General features: G+C 36.2%; 1 protein-coding gene across 1 annotated transcript; it reads left to right on the forward strand.

The window, feature by feature from the left end:
* The first annotated feature begins 360 nt into the window (after positions 1–360).
* LOC107298464 (phosphatidylinositol 4-phosphate 3-kinase C2 domain-containing subunit alpha-like) lies at positions 361–10,998 on the forward strand. The gene is made up of 4 exons (XM_029286530.1): positions 361–1,508; positions 3,800–3,900; positions 9,248–9,405; positions 10,874–10,998. Exons 1-4 carry the CDS (start codon positions 399–401, stop codon positions 10,996–10,998), a joined length of 1,494 nt encoding a protein of 497 aa, XP_029142363.1. The 5' UTR covers positions 361–398.
* The last annotated feature ends 1,401 nt before the right edge of the window (positions 10,999–12,399 follow it).

The raw sequence follows: 12,399 nt of genomic DNA on the forward strand, positions 1-12,399 counted from the left end.
GGCTCCTTAGACAAGCTGTGACTTTTTCTGATCTCATACAATAGCCATAAGATCTCAGAAAAATACACATTTGAATTAAGGAGTTAAAGATAGGATAATATAGTTGCATTCTGTCGGTGCTTCAGATATTTTTCAAGGATATCATGCAAGGCTGGGAAAAGTTGTGGCATTTTTAGGTAGCTGCTCGCTGCAAGCTTGTCCATAGTGGATCAAAAGCACCTTTCCGGCTTTCCAAATACCTATAAAGCCCTAATAGACAGAATTTTAAAGTAAAAATGGAAAATAGCGACTTTGTAAATACTTTCAGTATTATATGTTTTTTCCCCTCCACTAGTTTTATTGAATCTGTTTGAACGTTTTGGGGCCAAAGATTTTCAGAAGAAGAATTGAAATTGTTAATGGACATCTGCTTTCACAGAATGGCCCAGATATCTAGCAGCGATGAATTTAAACAACGTTCATCACCAGTTTTGGATCCAACAAGGCCCAAAGAAGTGGATAAAAAAGAAGCACTGCAAATGGAAGCTGAGGCTCTGGCTAAGATGCAAAAAGAAAGAGTAGTGGTTGGCAGTAGACAAAAGAGTGATACCTTAAGCTACTCTTGGCCAAACGTACAGTCCTGCAGAAAACAAGATCATGATCTTATGGTGTTTCCGGAGTCTGATGGCAAGAAGAAGGTGGACGATAAGTTAAATTCAATTGACATAGACAAACTTACCTGTGCTGAATTAGAGAAACTTCTTTTAGAAGAAAATCTTGAATCCCACAAACCATCTACATTGTCAGCCACTCAGATACTTGGGGCATCATCTTCGCAATTTTATTCTCACCCTGTTGCTCAAAGAGGGCAATGGACGTCTAGTTTGCCTGGGTCTTCTAGTTGTGCCGGATCTTCTGTTTACCCTGTACCTTCTTTCAATAAACAAGTTGGTGTCTTTCAGAATGGTCTTCATCCAGCTGTATCCACTTATCAATCTACAAAGCCTGCCTATCTTTGTCTTCCAGAAAGGTCTCCATACATTTCATACCCACTGCCGTTTACTTCAACGTTCCATCCCCAAGGAAGTGCACCTATGTATCATTCAACCCTTAGCCCTGAAATGGCAAAAGTATTTGATAAGATTGCAAGTACTTCAGAATTTCAGAAAAATGGGAAATCAAAGACAGACTTAGAAATGACTGGTGCTAAATCTACTATTAGTTTGTCAACCTCTGAAAGCTCCAATGATATTAGTAAGTTTGATTGGTTGGATTTAGATCCTTTAAGTAAACCAAAGGTGGACAATATAGATATATTTTACACTTCAGAAGATGGAGGAAAGATAACTAATACTAAAGTTGTAGAAGATCCTTGGGATGCTGTGCTACTAGAAGAGAAGTCTCCAGGAAAGAGCCATCTTGAAAGAAAACTTAGTGGAAAATCTGCTTCTGGGGCAACAGTTACAAGAAGTCAGTCTTTAAACATTCGAACTGCTCAGCTTGCTAAATTACAGGGCCAAACTTCACAGGTAAAACATCTTAAAAATATTTTTCCATTTAAATGCAAATGTTACTTTGCAAACTTTTCTTACCAAATTTAGATGAAAAATTGTTCCCTTGCAATTATACAAATAGGTGTAGAGTAGCATCCTATTTGTTAATATTCCTCAGTATTAACAACCAATAATGTACAACGCGTGTGTGTGTATTTATCTTCTGTGTATTCTAAATAGGATCTTGAAATGGCTAATTCTTGCAAGAAGCTTCGGTAACTAAAGTCTGTGTATCATGATAATTTTTATATAGTTTTGAAAATACAGCAAGTCTCCAGGTTAATAATGCTCTGGTTTAAGGATAAGCTATAGCTAAGAATGGAGTCCATTGCAACAAAATTTGGGTCAAATACACAGTAGTTCAAGTGAAATGCAGAATGGTTCTAATTTATTATACAATACTACATATATGGTGTTATATAATAATAGTGTACTGATTTGCATATAAATTCAGCCTAAGGACAGACCTTAGGAATGGAACTTGTTCCTAAACAGGGGACTACTTAGTACTTTCACATAGATAATAAAATATTATTTTAATCATCTTTTTTAGCCTGATTTTGGTACTAGCTGTTTTACTACATTATACCATACAGCTTGCCAAAAGCAGGACTAGCCCAGCTCCATTATTTGCTATTCAGAAGATGTCGTTTAATTGAATGCTATTTCTCAGAATATACTTTGGAAATATTAAATTAGACATTTCCTGATGTGACATAATCATGTGACATGTCCCTTAAATCAGAAGCAAATGAGTAGCTGTAATGGCTGACACAAAATGTCACAGGTGGCAGGAACGAGGCAAGTCCTCTTTTCAAAGTATTCAAATTGTTTTTTTATGAATCAACATGACTATGAACAGCTGTATAAATGTTTGCTCACATCTTTCCATAACAGGGAAAAAAAAGATATATTGGATTTTGAAGTATCCTCACTTACCAGGCATTTCAAAATTTAGTACCACAAGAGCCTCATAGTAACCTAATATTATTTTATGTTAGATTGGGTATTTTGAAGCAAATATAGTTGGAACTAAGAAAGCTTGTATGTGTATACATTTGTGTGTATGTAGGTATATGCACACAACTTTTTATTCTCCAAATTTTTGCTATGGTAGGTATAGTAATCACAAAACACTCATGTACCAAATTAGTAAGTCTGATCCCAGTCCACCAGGGTACTTTCCAGTCCTAAAATAATCTTTCTCTAAGGCAGGTGGGCATACTTCCACACAATCCAGTGGAGCCCGTAGGCATTCTGTAATAAAGTTTATGCTAGATTTTGATACATTTATTACTTTTTAATAGCAGATTTCTAGGAGCATGTGCTTTAATATGAATAAGAAGCACTGTTTTTTCTTAACTGTGGAGAGAAATATAAAAAGTAGAGATACTTCTGGCACTTCAGCTCTTGCCACATTGTAACTTGGCTCTTTTTCTTAAATACTGTAGAATGGAATCTTTGAATCAGAGCGTCTGGGAAAATTTAAAGAAATTACAAAGCATATAAAGCACAGAAATATCCAGCACATCTGAGTTCCACTGTAACATAAAATTACAGTGAATCGCTTCCTAATAGCTCATCTAGAGATGCTTTTAGACAAAACATCTGTTGTACAACCACTTTGCCAAATCCACAGAGGTTTTTTTGATGGGTTCAGAAATTACAGCTTTAGGCTGTTAAAACTACCTAAGTCTTTCTGTGACTTTCATTTTTTTTTATTTTACCAAAATCCAGTAAGAAAAGAAATTCAGAATACTTCTGTATTCTCTTTGGTAAACCACCTTTGTTGGAAGTAACTGTTTAGAAGAAGCCTTACAGTTGGCATAAAAACTCATTATCTCAAGATACATGTATCTAAAATTCACAGCTGTAACTGCAGCATCCAAAACTCTACTTTACCTAATGTTAGACATTTACAAAGTAAATGAGTTAGTAATGAAATATCTTGTTTCCATCAAATCTTATCAATAACTCAGCTAAATTTAGACTCAACCCAGGTTTATCACAATAGCAAAAACTAGTATTTTTTCTTCTTGGGTGAATGTAGTAGAATTGGAGAGCTCTCTTTCACTTGCTTCCTCACCAGTATTTCTGTACCAGCTGAAAGTTGCCAATTGAAAGCAGCACTGATATAGACTGTCCATTTCTACTACCAAAATTACTACCTTTAGTAAACGGGTCTATGTAGATCAGCTTTCTAAACCTTTCCTGTATATATTTTTTGAATTATATCTATCTCATTTCACTTTATCCTTACATTTCAGACAGACAATGGGACCAGTAGCCTGCCAGGAGAAAACAAACTTCTAAAAAACGTTGAATGGCAAAATCAAGAGCAAGCAGCATTTTGTGATGCCATTGCAAAGTAAGCAATTTAAGTCAAACTCAGTCACTATTATTAATGGAAATGTAATGTCAGGAATCTGGTAGTCCTTTTTCAAGTAACAAATTTTATTACATGGCATAAGCTTTCATCAAGTGAATTGTAGCTCAAGAAAGCTCATGTCTTTTAGTAAAATGTGTTAATCCGAAAAGATGCTAACAAATTTCTATGGGCTTTTTTTTGTCACCATATTAACACAGTTCTGTTCCTACAATGAATGATAAACTATGTGTGCCTTTTAAGGAAATTATCAGTACTGTTTTTATATACTGGTTACAGAAACTTTCTTCCTGTTCACATTTTAAGGTTTTGAACATTTTAACAATGAAACTAGTCTCTGCAAGTTAATTTAAGTGTCTTGGTTCACTTATCACACTAAGCAAAGAGTAACATTATAGGTTGGATATGGGTGGCTGAATCAAGGTTTGGTGAATAATTTACAATTGCCTGGGTTTATACAATGTGCTATTTCTTTGCTTAAAAGAGCCGTGGTAGTGCAGTGGTTAGAATGCAGTATTGTAAGTTAACTCTGCCCATGCCAGGAGTTCAATACTGACTAACTCAAGTTGACTCAGCCTTCCATCCTTCTCAGGTCAGTAAAATGAGGACCCAGATTGTTGGAGGAAATATGCTGACTCATATAAAGAGTGCTGTAAAGCACTATGAACAGTATATAAGTCCAAATGCTTTTGCTAAGTGTTATTGGAATGATGTATGATCCAAGCCAGGATTTTGTATGAACCCTGCTTTTTCTTAATCAGGAAAAACATAGCATTTTACTGCAATATGTTTGCATGCTATTGACCATACTGTCGAATTTGACAACCATGATTTAGCATTAGCCATGGCTAAGGTCCTCACCAATAAATATGTGTCATATGGTACAGCAATCATTCTCTATTTGAGCCAATTATTTTCAAGTAATCTTTTGCTAACAGTATTTTATGGATTTTTATTTTTGTTTTTATTAAAAAATATATATGAAAAAAGTCGATGAAACTGCTCTGTATAAAGTGGGGCAAAATTAATCCCAACCCACTCCCTTTCTTTCTCAAAACCCTATCAGAAATAAAGTTAAAGTGGCATAAATATTACTTTTGAACTAAGGATTGCTTGACTATGTATTAGCTGTTAGGACAACATGCCTTCCTTAACCATAATCTGATGAGTGGGCTGGGTTGAGAAGGTGTGATGCAACCAAATAGAAAATAGCAGAAGACAGCAGTCAGAAAATGATACATCTGATGATAATGGATGCACACCTTAGACTAACACCAGCTAGCCATCAACAACAAAACATAAATTAGAACAAACTATAAATCTGAAACCCATTAAAGGACTACTGTCGAAACTACCTTGCAAAAACAAGTGGGTAAAAAGAAAAACTGAATCCCAGTTGTAGCTAATCTCAAGAGAAAAAGATGAAACTGAACCAGAATGGATGGTTCAGTTGAGCTGTTCCATATCTACTTCAGAACACAGCATGCCCCATAAAGGACTAAAGTATAAGGTAGTATTAAGCAACTGAAATTAGAGAATTAGTTTGGTATAGGAGTTAAAATGTTGTAGCAGAAGCTGAGAAACTATGTTTTGATCTCCCCTTTAGCATGAGTGAAGAATGAGTGATTTGGGGTCAATAATTCTCTCATAACATAGTATATTCTAGAAGCAAAAGAATGGTTAAAAGTCAGGGAGACATACAATCTCATAAATCCAAATCCAGTATCCAAATTGAATAGCAAAATGAAAAGAAAACCTTAAGTAATCTAATCAAACAGGACAAATGAAGTATAAGAACTATGGTATATGAAAATCCTCCCAACCCCAAATATGGATTCATTATATAATGACACTTTCATTTTGAGCAAAAAAAATAATGGTTAGAAAAAACCCCCCCTGCAATGTAGTAGCCCAGTACTACAGAAAACAAAAATAGATTAATTACATATTGTCCAAATCAATGAATATCCATGCAACTTCATTTAAAATGGTCTATTCAGTTAAATAATCACAGTACAAGTGTTGCAATTCATGAAAAGGATAATTCTTTCATACATCAAAAGCATCTCAGAAACCACCAACAGCCTAACCCAACTGTTTGGCATCACTGTAGCACACAAATCAACAAAATCCTTCCATACTAATAGTTAAAGACTAGAAACCAGGAGTTCTAGTTCTGCCTTAGGCATGAAAGCCAGATGAGTGACTTTGGGCCAATCACTCTCAGCCCATCACACCTAAAGGGTTGTTGCTGTGGGAAAAATAGGAGGAGGAAAGTTCACCACCTTGAGTTACTTATAAAGTAATAAAAGTGGGATATAAATCTAACAAATAACAGGAGTCATTTAAATATAGTAAAAATTATTGTGTAAGACAAATTGCCAGAAAAACATCCTGCCCAATCTTACATTGTGGAATGGTTGGACAAGCGGGTACATATTTTACATGACATTCAGTCAAGTGAAAAAGTAAGTTACATCTCATTGAAGTTTTTGACTATTTCAACAATTATTTGATTTTCATTTCAACAATATTGATAGAGAATTGAATGTAACAAATACGTACTGTTTAAATTTTGTAGTTCATTGTGTAACTTAAATAAATGGAAATAGTGCATGTGGAAAAAGGAAGTACATTCCTACATTTATGACTATCTCAAATACCTAAATTAAAATCAGGTGCACCAGATCAGGTGGAAATGAGTAGATCTTGGAGGAACCAGTCTTATTTAAACTAAATGCTTGCTTTGAGATGGTCTTTGCTGCTAAAGTGTGTCTTATCACTATTCTTAGATTGAAAGAGCTTTTGAAGCCCTCGGAAAAAAGATTGTAGGCACTTTATAAGTCTGGGGAGGATTTAAAATCCACTGCCCGAAGATTATCTACAAATGGAAAACATTTAAAATAATTGCCCACTTGCCCAGGCCAGGCTGTCCCAGCAAATTCAGGCCAAGAGCAGAATGCAAGTTGCTGAAAGAAATCTCTGAGAGCCCTAGAATTTTATCAGAGGAGCTATGGTAACTCTTGTCAATAATGATGACAAAGTGCATGAGTCTACCATTAGAGAGAAGCTGCAAAAATGTGTGGTGCCAGGAGGAAACCATTGTGTTCAGAAAGAACTTTGGGACCAGGCTAAAGTTTGGTCATGAACATCTAAGGCAGAGACCAGGACTTGTGGAAAAATGTGCTCTGGACTGAAGAGACAAAGATATGTTATTCTGCTACAGCACCAGAAGTCATGTTTGGCAAAACAAAAGAGAACATTTCACCAGAAAACCCGATACCAAAGGATGGTAGTGGAAATGTTATGGTCTGGGGCAGGGGTAGGCAATCTTGGCTCTCTTATGACTCGTGGACTTCAACTCGCTGGCTCAGGAATTCTGGGAGTTGAAGTCCACGAGTCATAAAAGAGCCAAGGTTGCCTACCCCTGGTCTGGGGTTTGCTGAATCAGGGACTGGGCAGCTCACCAACACAGAATTTGCTATGAATTTTCAATGTACCAGAGGGTGCCTCAGGATAATGTGAAGCCATCTGCCAGAAGATTGAAGTCCAACTGAAAGTGGACTTTGTGGTATGTCAGTGGCCTTAACTGTTCCAGCACATCCACCAAGGGAATAGCAAAAGAGACAGAGAGAAAAAGAAATGGAGGGGCTTGGAAAAGCCTGCATCTAAAACCCATCAAGATGCTATGCAGTGAAACAGCTGAAAAACATTAGCATGAAAGAGTGGTGATGAAATCTTCCCAATCAATGTCAGTGACTCTTAGACAGTTATAAGAGATGCCTATCTGAGGTTATTTTCTGCCAGGCATATCATTTAATTTTTTGCTTGAAAATATTGTTTTCATAAGGATTTTTGTTTGTTTGTTTAATCACATCATTGTTGTCATGATATGCTTTTTGAAAGAATATAAGATAGTGATATGTATCTTACACCTGTATTAAAAAAGAAAAAAAAACCTTTGCTTCTGGTGCTGCTTATTTTTTCATGTCTACTTAACCAGCCAATGGCATTTCTTGGTGTCGGAGTATTCAAGATGTTACCCAAACTGGACGTTAAATGGAAGAAGAAAACCAACTTTGGAGAAAAGCAAGAACCCAACAATTGAATCCTGAGCTACTTATATTCTTCACTTTTGTAATGACATAGTTTGCAAATGAAGTCTCTGAATGCTATTTTTGACCTGGGTAATTTAAACAGGAGATATTTTGAAGAAAGATGAATTAGTCTCAGCCCCACCATTGGAGTTAATATAATTAATATGGAATACATTGCAATTTTGTTATAAAGTATTTCTTTTCTTAATACATTCTTCCAGCCCTCAGTTGAGGTACAGCTGGGTGTGAAAGTAATAAGATAACATTATATAATTGCTGTGAGTTACTTCCTCAGCTTTAGCCTGTCCTCCAGGTTATTGCATCTAGATTACATTCAAGAGTATTCTAAATCTCTTAAAGACTAGCTACTACATTATTTGATAGAAATCATTCTTATCCAACTGGGACCTTCTTCAGTCTGCAATTTGTGGAAAATGAATTATGTTAACTTTGAAAGTTGGAGTATATTTTCATTGTGACATATGAAACAAGAAGCTAGGCCAGAAATTAATTCTGCTTTTTCAGGCTTGGAGCTAGATCCAGCCATACGAAATCTAGCTGTGGTAAATCCTTGTCAGTCCTTCTTCGTTCCTTCTATGAGCAGATTATGACATGACTGTCCTTTCTGAATCTTTCTGTCCTTTTCAAAGTTGTTCGTTTTTTGAACAGCCAGTCAACATTCTTGCCACTAAGCAAAGAGTTATCAATTGCTGGTTGAAAGGAAGAGATGATTTTATCTCTCCCTCCCAATTCTTCCTTTTTTAAAAATAAATAAATAAATCCTTGTGCTTTCTTCTAGCCTGTTGATATTTCCCTCATTTGCATGAATGGCACTTGTTTGGCTGCACAAGTATATAGGAAGGAAGGAGGTAGAACAAATCTGTAGTTTATTTCAGAATTACTAGCTTTACACAAATCAGTTTAAAAACTATTGTAGAGGCTTTTTAAAAAAAAGATGGAATTGATGGATGATTTAAGATGATTAAAATATTGAACCTGTCAGAGCATGTTGTTTAACAGAGTAGAGAGGGGATTAAATTAATAATGTTAAGAAAATTAGATTAGCTATATAAAATCTAAGAATTTTAAATTCAGAAAGTGCATTGATTTCAATGGTAATCCTGCATAATCATGCTTAAATTTGCAATTTGAATGCACTTTGTGTTGCTTTATGTTCTTGTTTGTTACTCCAGTGATCATTGTAACTGCATTTATAAACATGTTGTTTACAGATTAAGGACCAAGTTTCCTCATACCAAGCATGATACAAACTTAGGTTTCGTGTTGAGTCCAGTCATGTTGCAGAGAAATGTAAGTGGAGAGAATTCCAGCATCAAGATTTCAATAGAAATTGAAGGTTTCCAACAGCCAGTGACGTTCACATGTGATGGTAAGTGCATCTTTATTTTAATAGATATATTTCAGTAGATTGAAAGATTGCCAAAATAATGTTGGTAATAAATTATACCCTTGAGGGTAATCTTTGACTTACAGCCACAGTTGAGCCTGGAATTTTGGTTGTAAGTCATTGCAGTTGTTAATAGGGTCACCATGTGACTTGACTCAACTTTACAACTACATCATGGCTTTCTTGGACAAGGTCATTGAATGATCATGTGGGTTAAGTGGAAAGTGGGGGTGCCTCGGGTTGGGTGAATCTTAGAGCAGGCCACAGGCAAGCTTTGGGGGTTTTGCAGTATGCATGGCGCAGGGAGTCAAAAAAAAGAACTCGCCTTAGCTTAACAACGCAGCAAAAAGGCATCACACTTTTTTTGCCAGGAAATGCAAAATATCTGGAAGCTTCTATAGTAGAACATGAAGCAGTCTCCCTGCTCCTAGACTGAACACCAGGGAAGCCTCCACAGCAAGGCACAAGGCAGCTGCCCCTCAAAAAGTTCCACACAAGAGGGAGACCACAGAGGCACAAAGCAGCCCCTCCCCCGATGAAGCTCCAACTCCTGGAATGTTCCAGCCCAGCCACCCACACTGTCCAAGAGACCTTCACAATGTTCTTCCTTCCATGAGATTGTCCAACCTGGCCCTTTTACAAAGAAGAAGGGGAAAAAATGCTAAAGGCAGCTACTCCGCTACAGTCTTAAAATGCCCCCTTTCCCATGCTCCTGGGTGGGGTTGGAGTGCTGGGGCTGGCTTTGTAGTAAAAAAAAAAGAAAAAATACCTTTACTTTTCCAAGGCTCTGGAAAGAAAGCACAGCTTTCCCAAGACTCCGCAGAGTTCTGCAATTCCAAAAGGAAACATCTGGCTGCCTTAGCACTTCCCCCCCCCTATGCAAAAAAGGCTAGGCAGGGCATAAACTTCATGGTTTTAAGATATTTCGGCTTGACTTCCATGGGTTATCAAGCACATTCCTAGAGATCAGCATTACAGGAGCCATTTCCATTGGAACTGATATTTAAAACGTGTGGACTTTTACCTGTATTTTTAATCCCATCCATTATGTTTGCAACATATGCTTTGTTTTCCTACCTTCTGATGTAGCCATAGAGCAGACATATCAAACTCGTGACGTCATGTGACGTCACGCAACGTATCGGGACAGTTTTGCCATTGCCGGCAATGGGGTGGGCACAGCTTCCGGATGACGCGTCTGGCCCGCGGGCCGGCAGTTTGACACCCCTGCCATAGAGCATCAGATATGCCTTTTAATTACAGCTGAATGGATTTTTGAGAATAAATTGCTGTTAATTTTTTATTCTATTACTCAAATTGCTAACTACAATATTTCAAAAACTCTTCAGGTTGCATTGAGTTAATTGCTCATGTTTTTCTATTTTAAAAAACTGCCTTCAGTTCACTATTTTTGTTGCCTTTTCTTTTGTGTTTGTTTTTCCCCAAACAGTGAGTTCTCCAGTTGAACTTATAATAATGCAGGCTCTTTGCTGGGTGCATGATGACTTGAACAATGTAGATATTGGCAGTTATATTTTGAAAGTTTGTGGACAAGAAGAAGTTTTACAGAAGTAAGTTTTGCTTTGGTTACATCCTGATTTCTACAAAACTATAGTGAACGCAAATTTGACTGTTACTAATTGGAAAAAGAGTAAGTAGTTTAGCAATCAGAATTAAAATAGGTGTTATCGTTGAATTTGGAACTCTACTGTATTCATTTAGATATGGCATATTGTTCATTTTATTTTATTTTTATCTGTTTAGATTTCAGATTTATAATAAATCATACTAGCATTGTCAAACTTAACTATACTTAGAAAAAATATGCTGTCATGGAATACATTCAATTGTCTAATGCAGAATCCTGTAGTATTTGAAAATGGCAGCTAGTTGTAAAAGCATGTGTCTTGTCAGTTACTTAAAACGAATATATTTTTGGCTTATTGCAGGTTCTGCATCATCTCTTAGTCTGGAGTTTTATTAAGAGTGATTCTGCCAACTTTTCATGTTTAAAATACATGCTGCAGTAATGGGGCAATTACATCAGAACAGGCAAAGCTGGGAATATGAATCCTGTTCCACTTAAATATGCCAAAATAATAGTTTTAAATATGTCTAGAGTTATTTTATTTGAGAAATATATTTGCTCAGCGTGTTTATGATGCTTAGAAGACTAGCATCCTAATTATTTACTATTAATAACATAGTAAGCAGAAATTCAGAATAATCTCTGTAAGCTTTTCCAACCATGGTTGCTATTAGCCCCTTTCTAGTTCTGCTAAGCAATACTTGAAAAGAGAAATGGGAAAACTAGTGAAGGGAAGGGAGCCATGGATTCTAAAAACCATGTCCATATATTCTTAGTTATTTATTTGTATCCTGCCTTTATTATTTTTACAAATAATTCAAGGCCTATCCAACACACCTTCCTCCTGTTTTCTCCACAACAACAGTCCTGTGAGTTGCATTGGGCTGAGAGAGAGAGAGTGACTGGCCCAGAGTCACCCAGCTGGTTTTCATGGCTAAGGCAGGACTTGAACTCATGTTCATTGAAAATCTTATTGATAATTTGAAATAGTGAATAATCACCAGCATTTATTGTTTTCACAGCAAGCATTGTGTGGGAAGCCATGAGTATATTCAAAACTGTCGAAAGTGGGACACAGAGATTATTCTACAGTTATTGACTAATAATGTTATTTGCAGAGATCTTGCACGAACAGTAAGTACAAGGGAAGCTCACTTATCCAAACAACCATCATTTATTCTTTTTATATGTAATAATAATAATAATAATAATAATAATAATAATAATAATAATAATAATAATAATAATAATAATAATAATAATAGTAAAGTTGGAAGGGACCTTGAAGGTCATCTAGTCCAACCCCCTGCTCAGGCAGGAAACCCTATACCATTTCGGACAAATGGCTGTCCAGTCTCTTCTTAAAAACTTCCAGTGTTGGAGCATTC

The sequence above is a fragment of the Protobothrops mucrosquamatus genome, unplaced genomic scaffold (genome assembly GCF_001527695.2).
Source record: "Protobothrops mucrosquamatus isolate PMUCROS unplaced genomic scaffold, P.Mucros_1.0 scaffold3998, whole genome shotgun sequence".
NCBI classification, from domain to species: domain Eukaryota; kingdom Metazoa; phylum Chordata; class Lepidosauria; order Squamata; family Viperidae; genus Protobothrops; species Protobothrops mucrosquamatus.